This window comes from Asterias rubens, chromosome 11, assembly GCF_902459465.1.
Source record: "Asterias rubens chromosome 11, eAstRub1.3, whole genome shotgun sequence".
Lineage (NCBI taxonomy): Eukaryota > Metazoa > Echinodermata > Asteroidea > Forcipulatida > Asteriidae > Asterias > Asterias rubens.
The window spans coordinates 11666207-11684685 of NC_047072.1; the positions used below are offsets into that span (position 1 = coordinate 11666207).

Sequence of the window (18479 nt, forward strand, 5' to 3'; positions counted from 1 at the left end):
TGTCTCGGTACACGGAACAGAAAGGAACCAATTATTAGGGATAATAAAAGTTAACACCAATATTAAAAAGGTTTGCGGTAATACCAGATAATAATGATAATCTCCAATGGGAGACTTTGAGGCGCTAGGTGGCAGCAGACTAACCAGGTAAATTTCCATTGTTTACGTAGTTCTGAGCATGTGCACATTACCGAGAACAATGGATTTTACCTTGTAAGTCTGCTGCCACCAAGCGTCCTGAAAGTCTCCCATTGAGAAGGTTTGGTTCTGAAAAGAACCGTGTTTCAACTCGACTTTTTGATCAGAATGCAGTGATGAAAGTCTATATATATTATTATTATCTTAATAGCCCCACACTAACTTCTGCCCTCTCTTACTTGGCGCCCTCGTTATTGGGAAACAGTAAACTTAAAGGAACTAAATTAATTTAAAGAGGCAAACTTGCACACATAAAATACAGTAACAACAATAATAGTTGCACATACTCTGAAATATTTAACTAAGTGTTCGCATAAGGCACTTGTGACACTGGAATGAAAGTTAGTCTGCATGATCCCTTTTATAAATTGAGAATGCAAACTATCGGTGTCATTGTTCATATAAAGAATCTGACAAGATGGCTTTGATGATGGCCTTGTTGCAGGAGAGTTTTGAGGGCTTAATCTCAACATTTTTGGCAACACAAGCTGTGCCTTTCTCCAAACAGTGCACACGCTTGCTTTTGATAGAAAACAGTATTGGTAGAGAAGGATATTGAACAGCTGGTAGGGCAAATGTTGTGATCAAACAATACGTGATATACAACACACCTGTGAACATTTGAGTTTACACCGTTGTGTGAGTCTAGAATAATAGTAAAAAAAACATTCATAGTTTTTGGCATACTATCAAAACCATCCGTTACGTTTTCGAGGATTTTCAGGTAAAAATGTTTTCGAGTATGCTATTTGCATGGGGAATATTTTACAGAAGAAAGGATTCTATTACGAACTTTGTAATCAGATAAGCTTTCATTGAACAATGATGTTGTTTTTTTTCTTACCGATTCTGTATAATACCCAAGAGTTTACCAAATTATTTACAGTGGAATTATGTCCATCTTCAACGAGGATGAGGGCCAGATAGACCATCTTGAGGCTTAACTCGCGTTTAAAATGCATCGTCTTCAAACGAGTCCTCCAACTTCACTAAAGCTTCATTCAGATCCGCTTGCGTTTTCATCAACTTACGAAGGATTTCCTCTCTTTTCCGTTTGGTTTCTGCAGTCTGTTTTGAAAAAAGAAAATCGAAGTAAGTTTTACTGATATCACTTTATAACCAGAATGTACTTTGGTCATAGAATTCGCAAGAGAATAATAACAGGAAAATACCCTCGCTGCATTACTTTGTCATGTGATTTCAGATGCATAAATAAAAGGCTTCAGCTGAGTCTTTAAATATTTTGGGTGAGAAATTACCACATTCAAAAAACCTACGTTTTCAGAGGAAGCCGTTTCTCACAATGTTTTACACCATCAACACTTGCTCATTACCAAGAAGTGTTTGTGTACATGTGTGTAAACAATTATTTTGAGTACATATCAACAGTGTCCATGTGCCTTTAAAGGAACACGTTGCCTTGGATCGGTCGAGTTGGTCCTTGAAAAGCGTTCTGTAACCGTTTGTTATAAAATCGGTATGGTTAGAAAGATGTTGTAAAAGTAGAATACAATGATCTACACAAATATGCCTCGAAATTGCGTGGTTTTCTGTTTACCTCGTCGACTAACACGGTCGGTCATTTATTGGAGTCAAATGTTTGACTCCCATAAATGGCCGCGACGTAAAAGGAAAACCGTGCAATTTTTAGTGATACTTGTGTGGATCATTATATTCTACTTTTAAAACATCTTTCTAACCATTAGCATTTCATAACAAACGGTTTCAAACGCTTTTAATAGACCAACTCGTCCGATCCAAGGCAACGTGTTCCTTTAAAAACAACTTTAAAAACCCATTTCTCATATAGAGAGGCCACATCGGTATGGATAAAAGTATTTTCCCATCTGCTGGTGTCTGTAAACAATTCTCAGATGGCCTCACTCTTTTAAAGTGCGCGAACAGTGAGCTGAGAACCGCACGGTATGTCGTATGGTAATTCAAAATGACATTTTTCCTAAAGAAATGTGACCCCAATGAGAAGCGTTTATACTAACTTATAATGTTAGCATCGTTCTTGCATTCGCCCTTAAAGGTCTACCATCAAAAAGACGGAAGGAAATACTGGGCATGATAATTTCATAGACTTTATATCAGCAAGCAAAATAAATAAGTTGTGGCAAGTTCTCGTGAAAGATTGTTACATGTATTTACCTTGATTCCCTGCTTGTCCAATGTTTGTAACTCCATATGCAAGTCCTGGCGTTTTCTCTCCAGCTTGCTGATGCCCAACGAGTCCGATTTTCCAGACCTTCTTGACGATTCATTTGGCAGAATGTGTTTCGGATAGGCTTCGTGAAAACGCAGTACGGTATCTTCATGTCTCTTGTTTTTTGCGGTGACATCATAAGCGACTGGTCCGACCCAGCTAAACCCTAGATAAAATTCCACCTTCTCTTGGCTGGGAGTGCGTTTCGTATACGGCACGGCTAGCTTGATGTTTATATCCTCCCCTTTGGGTGACCGGTAGACTAGGTACATGGGACTTACAAGGACACCCTTCAGACGGAGCAACCTTTTCCTGACAAAATCCGAATGCCAAAATGTGCCGTCTTTATCGTTTTTGTCAAGTTTGTGTTGAGCTGCATATGGCAATTCGCTGATGTGAACGAACACCCTCAGATCTTTACCTTGACCAAGGAAGAAGTATGTCCGAGGTTTCATGTTATATTTTGCATGGCGTTTCACTCGCTCTTGGCCTCCGTTGTCTCCACGCTTTGTCAATTCACAAGAATAGTAAGACAAGTCGTTCCTATCTTTTCTCTCTGATTCGACGCCCTCTAATGGCCATAAGAACATCATCATGAAGAACGGAGGGTAGAAATTGCCATCTTGGTCTCTTTCCTTAAAAAGGGGTCGAACGAACTTCTGATACACATCGTCAGCTTTCATTACCGGCTTACCCATGGAGGACAGAGCCAGATGAACAAGAATCTGAGTTTTCAAATCAAAAAAACTGTAATCACTTGAATTCTGCTCTAACAGTTGAAGAGCTTGTAGCAGAATGTTATCGTTCTTTGCTCGAGCTAGGTCAAAGATATCACGGAACTGGTTACACTTTAATTGTTTGACTTTGAAACGGCGCTCTTCAAACACATTGGTGGGAACCGGGTATCCATAATTACCCGACAGTGCGTCTGCAAAGTATTTCTCATACAGACTTGTGTACTCTCTCAGGTACTCCTTCACTTCATCCAGTGTCTTTTTAGCCACCTGTGCATGCGAACCGTCTTTGTAGTAGGTAGTTATGTCATCCATCAAGTTCAGAACAAATTCTATTCGGTTCTTAAGCTTGTCAAGTGTGGATTCAAGCTCTGGACTCAAAGCAAGTTTGGTCTGTTGGGTTTTGCCTCCATGGGTTCTCAGTGGTTCCACACACGTGTAAATAACCTTCAGCAGTCTGAAAGCTACGTCAACCACAGCATACAAACCTGTGTATTCAGTTTGCATATTCTCTTTGGATACCTTGTAAGATTCACGGAAGACCTCCATGGCTTCGAATGACTTAGATGTGAAATCACGGCAAACGTCATCTTCCATGACCTGTTGTTCATCTAAGAGTGGCTGCGAGAGATTTGTCAAATACTTCTTTAGGATTCTTCCCTTAGTATCCAAAAAGTAAGCGTTCTTTGAATCCAGCTCCAAAGCTTTATCAGCGTAAGAGCTTGCTTTATCAAACTCTAACTCTTTCAGATACAATCTAGCAATCTGTTGTGCAACAAAGGGATTACCAAGTATTTCAAATCCGAGTTTGAGTATTGTAATTGCTGCTTGTGATCCTTCAGAGAGTATAGCAGCTTCAATGAGAGCAGAAAAATCCGTCTTGGTTTCGTTTGGCAGCTTGGTTCTTCGGATGAGAAGGTCTTGGGTTGTTTTAAAGAGGTATTGCCGACTGTATGACTTGGACTTCAGTAACCCACTGTTTAAAAACTCTTTGGTGACGTCAAACCGGGATTGATTCCCGTTCTGCTGCATAATTTGACCCAGAACCTCTTCTGCTATGTTTTTATGGAAAATCTTTATTCCATTGTCCTGTCTTAACACCATGATATTGAATGATGGGGAAACCAATTTTTCCCAGGGCTGCCGGGGCGACGAGATATGATGAGATCTGCCTCCCAGTCGCATTAAGGGAGAGTTTTTACCCATCATTGAGTCACAGCACGAGATTGGTATTACAGAGTCAGGTCTATAGGAATTCAGGAATGCGCAGTATTTGATGAGCAAAAGTTCGTCATTCTTGACATCAAGAAGTATCCGCGAGACAACATTTTTTATATAGTCCGTGTTGAATTCTTCCTTCATGACCATGAAAGCTAGGAGATTATCTGGCTTAAACTCCCCAGTCTGTAACATCTTTTCCTTGTCTTCCAATTCAGTATACTTTCGTTGAAACCACGCCTTTTCACTTGGGTCCAGTTTATGATACAACGCAACCTCGAGACTGGACTTGTCTTGGGTAATTTTGAAGGACATCACACTTCGTTTGCAGTGGAGAAGAACACAAACAGCACCGTGTCCCACGTCTATGCCCTTGGACACTTCCTCAAGTTCTGCTATCAGATCAGTAAGCTCCATATCATCTAGGTTTTCAACAAGTACACAAATGGGAGGAATCTCCTCTGCATCTCGGTTTTCATAACCATAGCGTCGAACCTCCATTACTTGGTTGACAGTATTGTTGGTAACCTTGTTGATTACGATGCAACGGTGTTCTCTGTGCAGTTCCCAAAACACATGGCGAGCCAAGGTACTACCGCCTGCACCCGGTTCATGTAACAAGGTCACTGTGACAATTTTACTGTCATTGAACTTACGACTGTTCAATGGTTTAATCATCTTTTGCAAGAGTTCGCCAAACCCTTTTCTTTTCAGGACATGCCCGCAACCTCCGCCGATCAGTTTATCGCCCAGTGCAAAGGTCCACCAGTCAACCTTTTCTCCATGGTAAAAACTTAACTCCTTTCGTTGTGCGAATTTTTCGTAGCCTGGGTTTGATTCGTCCATGTCTGTATTTTCACATTCGTTCTTGTAGATGACTGTTATGTCATTCCATTCTTCTCTTTGTTTGTCGGAGAGGAAACAGGATGGTCGACCTCCTGGGCAAGGTAGCTCGTGGTCCATGGTTTGGTGGATGCCTTCCATTCGCATCATGATACGGTTGATATCTTCCCAGGTCAAACCAACGACACTTATCTGGTTGATTTCTTCTTCAGAGAACCATCTACTCACACCACTTACAAACTTGGCATATGATTCTGGATCCTCAGCAATGCACGCGATGTTCGCCTGCAAGCCTTGGAAGGAGGATGAGATCTTCCTGAAAGTGTCGCAGATAATATCAATCTCATCATCCGAGAGTATAAGGAACAATATGACGGCACGGCCTTCAGATATTAGTTTGGAGAAGAAAGTAATACACGCCTCGACGTCTCTGCTACGTTCTCTGTTCCAGTCCTTTAGATTCATTCGAGGAGTTGCAAAACTTGGGTCGTCTTCCCGTCCATTCGTAAAAATCCAGAGTGTTTTTTCAGGAAATTCGATTTTGCTTGCCAACTCTACATCCGACTTAACGTTTTTAAACAACTCGGGTTGCTGTAATGTGACCATCCGCTCGTCGTGGTAAAGTTTACAAAGGCCATTCACCAGGGATTTGGAATTAAAGTCCAGCACAGTTACCCATTGAATACCATTGATAAAACCAAACTGTTGAACAATTGAGGCTTGTTCCAAACCAGCTTCAGATGGCATAACGGACTCTGGCGGTTTATTCACAATGAGCACTGGATAGAATGACTTATCTAGTTCACCGTGTTCATCACCTGTAAGTAGTTTACGAAGCCTGGGCTCTTCGGCATGCGATTCTTTGGACTGCAGTCTCATCGGCCTGTGTGGCATCTTCTGCTTGCTGAAGGGAACCACAGGAGCCACATCTTTACTTGCGGATGTATTGCTTGCTTCAATCAGTGAAACTATTGCAGCCGAGGAACCTTCAGCTCCACTCTCATCATGAATCTGACCAATTTGGCTCTTTACGTCGGTTTCTTTTTCTGAAGTAGATGTAGATGCTGTCTCCTTCCTTCTCTTTAATACCCCCGGAGAGATTTCAGTAGTTTTGCAGTCTGATTGAACAGGAATTGAACTCGGGGTTTGTGCTGAATGCCCTTCTTCAAATACAAGCTCCTCTTGACTTGTTGTGGGATGCTGGAGGCTGGGATTGATCGGTGTTGTACTCTTTTGATCGCTGGCCATGGGTTGTTGCTTTTGTTTCAATGGGGTGACCCGCTGCTTTGGCCGGACCGATGGTTGGGATTTTTTCTCAGCTTCGTCAAGCGATGTTGGTTTGCAATGTCCAACTGGTTTTGTAGTTGGACAAGTTTTTCCAGCATCAACTTGCTTCGTGACGGGAGAGCTCTCACGGTGTTTGGATGACGGTTCAATGTGTTTATCTGGGAATTTTGGGATGTGTTTATCTGGGAATTTTGGGATGTGTTTATCTGGGAATTTTGGGGTTTGTGAATGGGTGGTCGAGGGAGGGTTAAACACTTGTGTACTTTCGCTGTGCATTGAATGAGTCTTCTGATTTGGTTTATCACGTGGAGTGTCTGTTTCATCTTTGGATGTACCATCGGTGGCTCTTATCGTGACATCAGTAGTCTGGAGAGGGAGCCCTTTACCCGTTTGACCCGATTCGTCTCTGTCCACCTTCGTGACTTTTTTGTGTTTTCCAGACTGTCTGTTTACGGATTTCAACCAGACTTCTTTACCGTTTGAGATTAGACGAGACCCTATTTTGTCCAAGGTGAAATCTTCCAATAATTGGTCCCGTGTGTAACTCTGCAAGGCCTTGCCATCAAATCCTTCATGGTAAAGTTCTTCAACGAAGTGCTTCTTTACTCCAATATCCAGAAGCCAGTGTTTCACGTGGCCTGCCGTCCAATTTGCCATACGCTCAGGTAACTTCTCCTCGATTGATTCTGGAATTAGATTCAAAACAATCACTCAAACTCAAGTTTCACGATAATCTGGTTGAATTGGAACTTTAAACCAGTGTGAATATGATCATTCGGAGCCCCTCCCTAGTCTCCGCAGTAAATGGTCATTTCTAGGCCCAATTTCAAAGAGCTGCTTTAGCAGCAAACGTTGCTTAGAAACTTCCTGCTAAGCAAAAATAAGCTGGATACAAATCATTAATGGTACATGTAAAATATCACACGTGGGAACGCAGTTGATCATCTCAATTACAATATTTTGTTAGCTTGAATGAGCCAAAAACCCGGAAATTTTGCCTACTCACCAAACCATTCGCATCCCTTTCTGTGATCACTCTCCATCATCGTCACTTTGAGAGTAATACCGTTCTTGGTCTCCGATTGCATCAGTTCATCTGTGATGAGAATTTCTGTGAGTCTTTTTTCGAGCTCTCCAGACTGGTACATAGCCCAGAGCTTATCCAGACCTTCTCGGCTGGCAACATGAACAATCAATTTGACCGATCCAGGCACAATGTCTGCAAGCTGAGCTTCGACTGTGCGAAATAAGTTCCTCAATCCGTTCATCATTGTGTACTCATTGAACAGCAGTGCTTGTAACATGCCAAGTAGGCGCTCATTTAGTGGTTTATCTATCTCGCAGTGTCTTTGTACGTCAGCTGTTATTGGGGTACCTGTCAAAAAATTATATTGAAACGGCTATGAGACAGCAGATAATATGTATTTTGTTTCTGTTTGCGTAGTTTATTACTACGCTGTTTCTGGGACACACATTTTCCTCTCTTCCCTGAACAACTGAGGGCGCTGTCGAAATGATGTCACTTCAGGGAGGCACTTGTTTCATCCGATAAAAATATTAAACTGTAAAACCTCAAAATTGCTTGTAAAACGAAATTGTGACCAACAAAATTTCTGGTTTTATGTCATGAACTGACACACAAACAAATCACTAAAGAAAGAAAAAAAAATATACAATAAAATATCATAAATTCTGTGCATATTTTGTGCATAAACTAATTACAACAATGAGATCCTGCAGGACATGACATCACTATTTGCTCAAGAAAATCGAAAATCTCCTGAAAATGGCAAAACAGAAAATTTAACATAGAATGAAATTGGACAAAGGGTGCACCTCCACGTATTGCATAACAAAATTCATAGACCTTCTAACTTACCGAAATTATAAGTATTACCCGAACTCGGTCCAGTTGTAACGACACTTTTATTAAAGTTGAGATTGAATACTGGTTGTTGGTGATATTTGCTTGCTGGAGGAGAAGGGCTGGATTGTGGAGCACTTTCAGCTGAGGAGGCCCCGCTTGGTGTATCTTCTTGTGCCGTTGGCTCAGACTGACAATTAATACTGTCAGCCGAGGCAGCTCCCGGTGGAGGTTCTTCTTGCCGTGGCGACATCTCAGACTGACCACCATGAACATTCTCACCTTGTGGTGGTGGCGTCGGCTCAGACTTTTTCTGCCCTCCTGTTCACAGGGGAAATTTAGAGTGAGAATTGGTTCACCACGGTAAAAACCAACCCACAAAAAAGTCTGTATAACACATATTCCGCAAACAAAGCATTGTATGTAACGAACTCAAACTGTACACTGTGTTTAGGAGTGACCCCGTCCTATGGGAAGACAATGCTCTCAAAGCCGGCAGCTGCCTGAACTTTAACTTCACAGTGATTGGACGAATTATCACGCGCATTTATTGTTGTATAACATTGTATAACAAAATGTATAAGAAAAGAGGTTATCCAGGTGCGCTGCTGGCAGGATGTGTTGTTTCCTAGCAGCAAGTGCAGACAGTACTATAAATAGAATACTGAAGTGAGTGAGTGAGTGATTGAACAAGTTGTTGTTCTTGAAGAATGAATAAATCAGTGTTTCATATTGAACAGGATTTGAGTTAGTTTGTTTTCTGTCTGGGTTTGTCTGCAGAGCAAACACACAGGCAGTACACATCAGCATGCATGTTCATGTAACTCGCACACATTTTTGGGAGTTTGGCAGCAACCTATAGGCCTCCGTTAACCTCGCAACATGGTAATCATTCACATCTTGCTGAGACAACGAAGCAAACAACAACGAAAACACGTCAACCCTCTGTAGTGTATGCAGACTCAGTGATCTATTTATAGAGTATGATGTCATAGTTTCACGCGAGATCTCGTGGTACGAGAGCTCTGTAGTTTTGCTTTGTTTTATAACCACGTGAATAGAACCAGAGTATGGACGCACGTTACACTCGTTTCCTTGTCTGTTTGTTACCTATTATTGACGACGTACGAACACAACACCATCAAACAAACATAAACAACAAAAAGAAAATCCCAAACGTTAATTAAAAACACAGGCTTAAAATAGACCTTACCTGATTTAGGCCTACGTTTCTTACCACCGCCCATCAAACCGGGAACGAGTTGCAGCTCCAAGTTTGCATCACACTCTAAGCCATGGTCCTCCAGTGACAGTGCATCACAAAGCTTTATTGGACAGAGGAACAAAATGAGAGCAAGACATGAACGTTGGAAAACCCACAACCTATAAAACAACAATGAATTACATGGTGTTACCGCAAACTTTTCTATATATATGAATTATGTGGTTGGCGGTGTGTGGGTGTTAACGGATTTGGGTACTTTTTGTAGGACACAAAACACAATGTCCACAGATTTACATCAAACTCACACAGTTTGAAGAAAATATATGGTAGAAAGATTTCCTTTTACTTGCTAAGGTACGTGCTGTAGTTTTTTAGAAATGCGTAAAACAAGTCACGAAAATAGTATCGTTTCAGGAGACGAAAATTAGTTTAGCGTGTAAAACGTAATTTCGTGACTCATTTCTCTAAAACTACAGCACCTCAGCAATTTTATGTTATACGCTTTCTACTATCATATATCAAATGGTGTGAGTTTAATGTAAAATATGTTGACATTGTGTTTTGTGTTACAAAAAGTACCCAAATCCTTTAAAGGCGATGGACACGTTTATTATAGCAAAACCAGTATTCTCACTTGGTGTATACCAACATGTGCATAAAATAACAAACCTGTGAATATTTGGGCTCAATAGTCAATTGCAAGAGAATAATGAAAGGAAAAACACCTTTGTTGCATAATCAGATGCATAATAAAAAGGCTTCAGCTGATGAAGTATCGAGTGAGAAATTACTTATACCTCTTTCAAAAAAAAAACTACGTTCCTTCAGATCAGAGGGAGCCGTTTTCACAGTGTTTTATACTATCAACAGTTCCCCATTGCTTGTTACGCAAAAAGTTAAAGCTAGCAATTATTTTGAGTAATTAAGTGTCAAGTGTAGATACGCAAGAGAAACAAAAAGAAATGAGGTGCATTTACCAGTAGACCCTTCATGGTGTAAAGATACTGCTTCTCCAGTGGAATTCCTGATTTTTCTTGCAGTATTCCTTTCAGGTTGCGTATTGATGTGGATGCCAATAATCGTAGACTGATAGTTTTTGCGACTGAGCTACGAACAAATAACTGGATTTTCTGATCTGTACTTGGTCCGGATCTAGAAAGGACATTGAATTGCAATAAAACGATTCATCGTTATAATCAGTGACTGTAGAATTGAACGAATAATACAATGCTGTTGACAATTTTACAAGCGTAGGCCTAACAGTGCGCTGGGGAGAATGGGTAAAACCCGCTGTGCGCTTTCGTTTTCTGAAACAACGTCGAACTTTACAAACTTAGCTTCATTCATGGCCCTTTTTGCCATAAATATATATATTTTTTTTATAAGACGCAGTGTTGTTGTTGTTGTTGTTGTTGTTGTTGTTGTTGTTGTTGTTGTTGTTGTTGTTGTTGTTGTTGTTGTTGTTGTTGTTGTTGTTGTTGTTGTTGTTGTTGTTGTTGTTGTTGTTGAAAAGTGTATGGTTTGTGCGCTAGTGACAATGTTGATAAGGCCCCCTAATACAAGTGTGGTGTGAGGGACAGATGCCCCAAATTAATTTATTAGAAATGAAATTTCAGATATAATTTCAACACTAAATGAACAATTACATTTTTTTCATAGAGGTCGTTTTCTTCTGCGCAGTTTTAGGACATAATATGTCCACTGCTTGTACAATGTTTAATTGAATGATTAGACAACAAAATACGGATCTATGAAGTTATTTACCTCGACTCGTGTTTCTTAGGTTGACTTCCGGTGCGTTTAACTTCACAGTTGGCTTGTTGTGATTTGACGACTGTTGGAAATGCAGAGAGAAACGCCATTTTCCTGGATGCCCTAATCTTGCTCTTGCTGATGGGAGCGATCTGTGCCATAGCATGATTGCAATCAAACCTGGCAGCATCCATTGCTTCATTCCAGTCTTCCAATGTCTTGAGTGGTTTCAAGATGCCGTCCATGGTGGCTCAAGTTCCTGTTAAAGGATCGATCGAAAAGGGGACAGAAATATCAACCATGAGTCGATACAGTGGCCCTTTGCAAATTCAGGCCTGAAACTTTACGGAGGCAAACGAAAGCGATATTCTCCATATGCCCCTGGTCACTGACGTGCCTTTGAAATGATGCAGTAAAACAAATACAATTTCCTCCCAGGTGCCCTTTTCCTGAGGAGAAATTACCTTGATGCCCAATAAGAAATTTGAGCTCACATGAAATTAAATATATTTAAAGTGTTTAAACAGAAATTATTTAAATGTGAATACACTTCTCCTATACACTTCTCCTATTAACATATTATGTGCTTTTCAGAAAGATTCGCAAAAAGCACTGTAATGTCGTCACTCGTGTTACGTCATATGTTTGAACTCCGTTTTGTCATAGCCACAGATGCCTTCAACGGCAGTAGTGTTTCTAGTTTTTTTTTAACTTTGAGGTTGGGCCAACTTTTGTTATCAATAACTGCAACAAAAGTGTACATGATCAAAATATAAACTACATTTAACAATTTACATTTATCAAGAAAGAAACTATCAATAAGCCAATCAGCAACCGTTATACGTTTTTCGCCTCGAGCAGCTGTTAAAATACATACATAAAACTGTAGAAGTATGAGATCGATTAGTTATCTGGGTCACGAGAAAATAGTGCAAAAACCGATTACACATTGCATGGCATCGATTACATAAAACGTTCATTGAGCGATAAACTCCAACCGGATATTAGTTTTAATTATTTCTTGTCAAATATTACATTTCAGACAGAAATAATTATTTCGGGATTTTGTTCTACTATAATTATCACCGTTAGACCGTGTAGGTTTTATGTAAATCTGTAAATGTTTATGTTCTGCAAATAAACATCTAAACATAAAAAAACACCAAATCCAGAATCACATAGCCTATGTTTTGTGGATCCATGATGATGACCTTTGGGTACAAAATTTATATGATTTACTCGAGGCAAACTTCGTGTAAAGACCTGAAGCGATCTTCGGCTGATCTTTGAACTTTCCAATCACTCTAATACAAAGGAACGTAACGTTCCCATGCCATGAGGTACTGCGCAACATTTGCATTTTAAAATATGGGGGTCTGGAAGTGCCATCGAACTTTTTGAGAGATATCCTTTGTGCGATTTACTGCAAGATGATAGGTTAATAATAAACGTACTATGACAACAAACCGATTATAATGTCTCGGGATGTCAACATGTTGGTGAAGTGTTAGGATCAACGTTACAACCTCGTTCCCACCGTATGTCTGTAGCCAGCCTCTGCCTTTTCTACAGATTATTTTCTTGGTAAATATGCCACCAGTGTGTCCAACCTAGTTCCTCTTATCAGAATTTTGAGAGTGAAACCAGACTTTCTGCTTCTTCTCACCCGTATACTCAATTGAATTGCTGAGATGAAGAACAACTTTAGGCCTACGTCTAAAGGGACCATTTCAACAGCTTTTTTTTCCACGTATACTGCATCTATTTTGGAACTCCTTGGTATGGTGTTCATAATACGTGCAGAAGTTTTGTCCTGCCCCTCCTAACCAAACCACTGTCCCCTGTTAATGACACCCCTCAAGATGAGGTGTCGCATGGTCCAGCTTAGGGTATCGTGCCATAATAACATGAGGCGTGCAATGATGCAGTTAAGACAATACAATCTTAACTATTGTTACAATGCATGCGCTGACAATGGGCCTCACACTGCAGGGGGTTTAAACACAACTTTTGAGAACTATATCGATGATAAGTTTTTATCCCAATTTCAACAACAACAACAAATTATTCAAATTAACATCCGGCTCATTTGAAAATGAATGCTCCGTTGAATCAGCTTTCAACAGTCAAAGGAGCAAGTAAGTTTCAACAGTTTAGCATTCACTGGTAAAATAAGATCATTCAATTTTATTAGTATTATACAGAAATCATTCAAATACGAAGAGGCGGGATCATTAAGGCAGTATAAATTTAACTGTAGCATGGTGAAATTGTACTTTTGAATATCCGAAAAACTGAATGAGAAGGACGAAATAATTTGCACAAAAACGTAATTAAATAAAATCACCAATAGTACCCCCCAAAACGAAAACTATAGTTTGAATGAACAAGGGAAACATTTGCGTGAATTTCATTGAACTATATTTTTACGTTTGCTGAAATCGGCAGGGAACAATTTTTATTCTGTACTACGAAATAGTTGCCACTGTCGTATAATAGTGATTTTCAATGGGACATTGTTCTAAATCGAATAAAAGCAGAGAATCCTAAAACAGTTTACAGATAAAACAATTTTTGAGGATTGCATTTCTAAAGTGCCAAAAAAAGGGAAGACCTATAAAGCAATGGTATTTTTTATGTAGTGACGTATTCTGTACTCACATGCATAAGAAGTTACAACTGGGTGTGTATGCAAATAATGAACACCGAACTAGGAGCTGAAATAAACACATCTATCGGCAGTTTTTCGTTCCAAGTTTCTGGTTTAAAGACGGTACTTTTCGAAGAGAAATCAATCATGACTATCACTACCTAGAGCTTCAGTTAATTTGCGATATAGGTCAGACCACAATGGGGTGTGGTATAATTCAGAGCTAACCGGAACTACTTGATATAATGTAACTGCGGTAAGCGTAAATATTATAATCAGCATTATTTTTTACTAGTCACGTCATCATGTGTTTCTATGTGTTTTGTTTGTTTGGGTTTTTTTTTTTTTTTTCTTTTTTGGGGGGGGTATCAATACGAATAACTATAATAATAATAATAGTAATAGTAATAGTAAAATGTGTGTTCTTTATGTCTGTGGTGCAACCATGCACCGTACCACCAAATAGTTCGAAGGATATTAGTTTTAATTATTTCTTGTCAAATATTACATTTCAGACAGAAATATTTATTTCGGGATTTTGTTCTACTATATCACCGTTAGACCGTGTAGGTTTTATGTAAATCTGTAAATGTTTATGTTCTGCAAATAAACATCTAAACATAAAAAAAACACCAAATCCAGAATCACATAGCCTATGTTTTGTGGATCCATGATGATGACCTTTGTGTACAAAATTTATATGATTTACTCGAGGCAAACTTCGTGTAAAGACCTGAAGCGATCTTCGGCTGATCTTTGAACTTTCCAATCACTCTAATACAAAGGAACGTAACGTTCCCATGCCATGAGGTACTGCGCAACATTTGTATTATGGGGGTCTGGAAGCGCCATCGAACTTTTTGAGAGATATCCTTTGTGCGATTTACTGCAAGATGATAGGTTAATAATAAACGTACTATGACAACAAACCGATTATAATGTCTCGGGATGTCAACATGTTGGTGAAGTGTTAGGATCAACGTTACAACCTCGTTCCCACCGTATGTCTGTAGCCAGCCTCTGCCTTTTCTACAGATTATTTTCTTGGTAAATATGCCACCAGTGTGTCCAACCTAGTTCCTCTTATCAGAATTTTGAGAGTGAAACCAGACTTTCTGCTTCTTCTCACCCGTATACTCAATTGAATTGCTGAGATGAAGAACAACTTAGGCCTACGTCTAAAGGGACCATTTCAACAGCTTTTTTTTTTCCACGTGTACTGCAACTATTTTGGAACTGCTTGGTTGGTGCATGTTTCCCTCCATCTTACAATCTTTGTGACTGTTTTAAGAGGAATATCATCTCCTGCCTTCAGCTCCCCCGAGTTCTTTTCACACTTAATAATAACCCCATACCAAGAGTGGCTTTTAGCCTAGTTTTGGGGGCGGACTTGCATTAAACACACAATTTTAAATGCATTAAATGTTGAACGAGTGTCGTCGACGTAGTAGTTTTACCTCGAGATGACAACACCCTAAAAGTAGAATGAATTGTCTTTCAAAGATATTTTTTCTTGGATTCTTGATAGTATTTTTTCCAGAATGTTTTCAGCCCATGATGAAATATCTCTGGAAGTCGACAATTTCCAGAGATCTTATGTGATCTTCCAGACACACTTTATTGATGTGTTGTTTATGTTTTGGTTTTACGAGTTCTTAATTTTGCCTTGTATTGTATTTTGGTCGTTGTTTTGTCGAGGTCGAATAAAGAGCAATAATCTTTATTTTTGGATGCTGTATGATCCTGAGCTAAATCATCTCAGCCTCTCGTCACCTTACGTTTATGTTTGGGTTTGGGTGTTTCGACAGATCGCCTAACACCACATTGTCAGTGTCCAAGGGAATTCTGTCCGACTGAGATTTTGGTCCCCGTACCGAAAATTAACGTGGGCTTGTGATGAGGATGATTCAAAAGAGGGCGCTATCCAAAACAAATTGTACACAGTTTGACATTATAATTATGCCGATGGGGGGGGGGGGGGGAGGGAGGGGACCACAGAATATCGACTGCCACACCGGACGGCCACTCCAAGGTGGGGGTTATACACATGCAAACAAACAAACAAACAAACAAACAAACAAACAAACAAGTTGACAGTTCGTTCCAGTGAATTTAACATCGCAAAGTTTTTACTGAGTATACTAATTTCGAATTGTGCTTTTATATTTTTGTTTATCCTGCGAGAGACTCGTATAAAATCTGACACTAACACCAAACCTCATAGAGACTAAATTGTATAGGTCTGGTGGTTTATACCCGCTGTTGTGGCGGGTCTCTCTTCAAAGTATACAAAAAAGTATACTTTGACCTTGACGGTGCCAACTCATGACAACAACATTAGCATAATAGCAGGCCTGCCACAACACACACTGACGACGGCGCAACCTTTGAACAACCTGGAAATTCCCCTGTCACGCAATAGGCTTACTAACATTACACATTAACTTCCGTGTATCACTCCGCCATAATGGCACTGTGTTAGTTTTCATATCACCAGTTTTCGTATTGAATAAAATAATAATTAAAAACAGCAAACAAACACACAAACAAACAAACAAACAAACAAACAAACAAACAAACAAACAAACAAACAAACAAACAAGCAAACAAACAAACAAAAAAACAAACAAACAAACAACCAAACAAACAAACTAAACATTGTTATATTTTTTAATAGTCGACTATCCCGATCGGTGGTCAGAATAAAACGTCCATTTAAATCACACAGGAATTCCACCATTCAACCAGTGTAAGAATTATTCGGCCTATGTGGTGTTCATAATACGTGCAGAAGTTATTTCCTGCCCCTCCTTACCAAACCACTGTCCCCTGTTAATGACACCCCTCAAGATGAGGAGTCGCATGGTCCGGCTTATGGTATCGTGCCAATGAGGCGTGCAATGATGCAGTTAAGACAATACTGTCTAAACTAATGTTACAATGCATGTGCTGACAACGGGCCTCACACTGCAGGCGGTTTTAAACACAACTTTTGAGAACTATATCGAAGATAAGTTTTCCGCCAATTTCAACAATTTAAGCATTTTTATTTTAAAGACACTGGACACTATTGGTAATTGTCAAAGACCAGTGTTCTAACTCGGTGTATCTTAACATATAAAATAACAAACCTGTGAAAATTGTAGCTCAATTGGTCGTCGAAGTTGCCAGATAATAATGAAAGAAAAACACCCTGCCACACGAAGTTGTGTGCGTTTAGACGGTGGATTTCGAGACATCAAATTCTAAATCGGAGGTCTCGAAATCGAGTTCGTGGAAAATTACTTCTTTCTCGAAAACTATGTCACTTCAGAGGGAGCCGTTTCTCACAATGTTTTATGCCATCAACCTCTCCCCACTCGTCACTAAGTAAGGTTTTTAATATGCTAATAATTATTTTGAGTAATTACCAATAGTGTCCGATCCACTGCCTTTAAATTAACATCCGGCTCATTTGAAAATGAATCAGCTTTCACAGTCGAAGGAAGTGAGTTTAGCATTCACTGGTAAAATAAGACCATCCAATTGTATAGGAAGAATTATACAGAAATCTATTTAAATAGCAAGAGGCTGGACCATGTGTTTCTAAAGGCAGTATAAATTTTACCTGAAGCATGGTGAAATTGTAGTTTTGAATGCCTGTAATTAAGTGAATAAGAGTAACCGAAAAACTGAATGAGAAGAACGAAATAATTTGCACAAAAACGTAATTAAATGAAATCACCACTAGCACCCCCAAAAAGAAAAACTATAGTTTGAATGAACTATAGGGAAACGTTTGCGTGAATTTGATTGCGCGAAATCAGCCGGTAACCATTTTTATTCTGCACTACGAAATAATTGCCATTGTCGTTTAATAGTGATTGTCAATGGGACATTGTTTTAAATCGAATAAAAACAGAAAACCCTTGTAGACAATTTACAAATAAAACAATTTCTGAGGATAGCATTTCTAAAGGGCCCCCCAAAAATGCGGCCGGATAAGGAAAGACCTATAAAGCAATGGTATACATGATTATAGTGACTGTATTACTCACATGCATGAAGTTACAACTGGGTGTGTAGGCAAATCATGAACACCGAACTAGGAGCTGAAATAAACACATCTATCGGCAGTTTTTCGTTCCGTTTCTGGTTAAAGACGGTAGTTTTTGAAGAGAAATCAATCATGACTATCACTACCTACAGCTTCAGTCAATTTGCGATATAGTAGGTCAGACCACAATGGGGTTGGGTATAATTCAGAGCTAACCGGAACTACTTGATTCATATAAAGAACCATAAAGGTTCTTTATGTCTGTGGTGCAACCATGCCTCGTACCACCAAATGGTTCGAAGGTGTGTGATGGATAAACACATGCCATACCAGTGTAATGTCTACCCAGCCCGGGGCCCCTTTATGCAGCTTTTATGCACCTGATCTTGGCCAAATTTTTGGACATTATTTCGGCAGTAACAGTGTTACACAATCGTTTTATAATAATGTCATTGGGTTGAGA

At 39.5% G+C, this 18479-nt stretch overlaps 1 protein-coding gene across 2 annotated transcripts; it reads right to left on the reverse strand.

Moving 5' to 3' along the window:
* Positions 1-205: 205 nt before the first annotated feature.
* LOC117297001 (sterile alpha motif domain-containing protein 9-like) lies at positions 206-18275 on the reverse strand. 2 transcript variants are annotated; one of them, XM_033780115.1, is made up of 8 exons: positions 18018-18275; positions 11343-11589; positions 10556-10730; positions 9567-9678; positions 8369-8674; positions 7496-7864; positions 2353-7175; positions 206-1266 (listed from the first exon to the last, which is right to left on the reverse strand). In XM_033780115.1, the coding sequence occupies exons 2-8, from the start codon at positions 11573-11575 to the stop codon at positions 1150-1152; spliced, it is 6135 nt and encodes a 2044-aa protein (XP_033636006.1). In that variant the 5' UTR covers positions 11576-11589; positions 18018-18275; the 3' UTR covers positions 206-1149. The 2 variants fall into 2 exon arrangements, with proteins under 2 accessions (XP_033636006.1, XP_033636007.1); XM_033780116.1 differs by lacking the exon at positions 18018-18275 and adding an exon at positions 13992-14254.
* Positions 18276-18479: the final 204 nt, after the last annotated feature.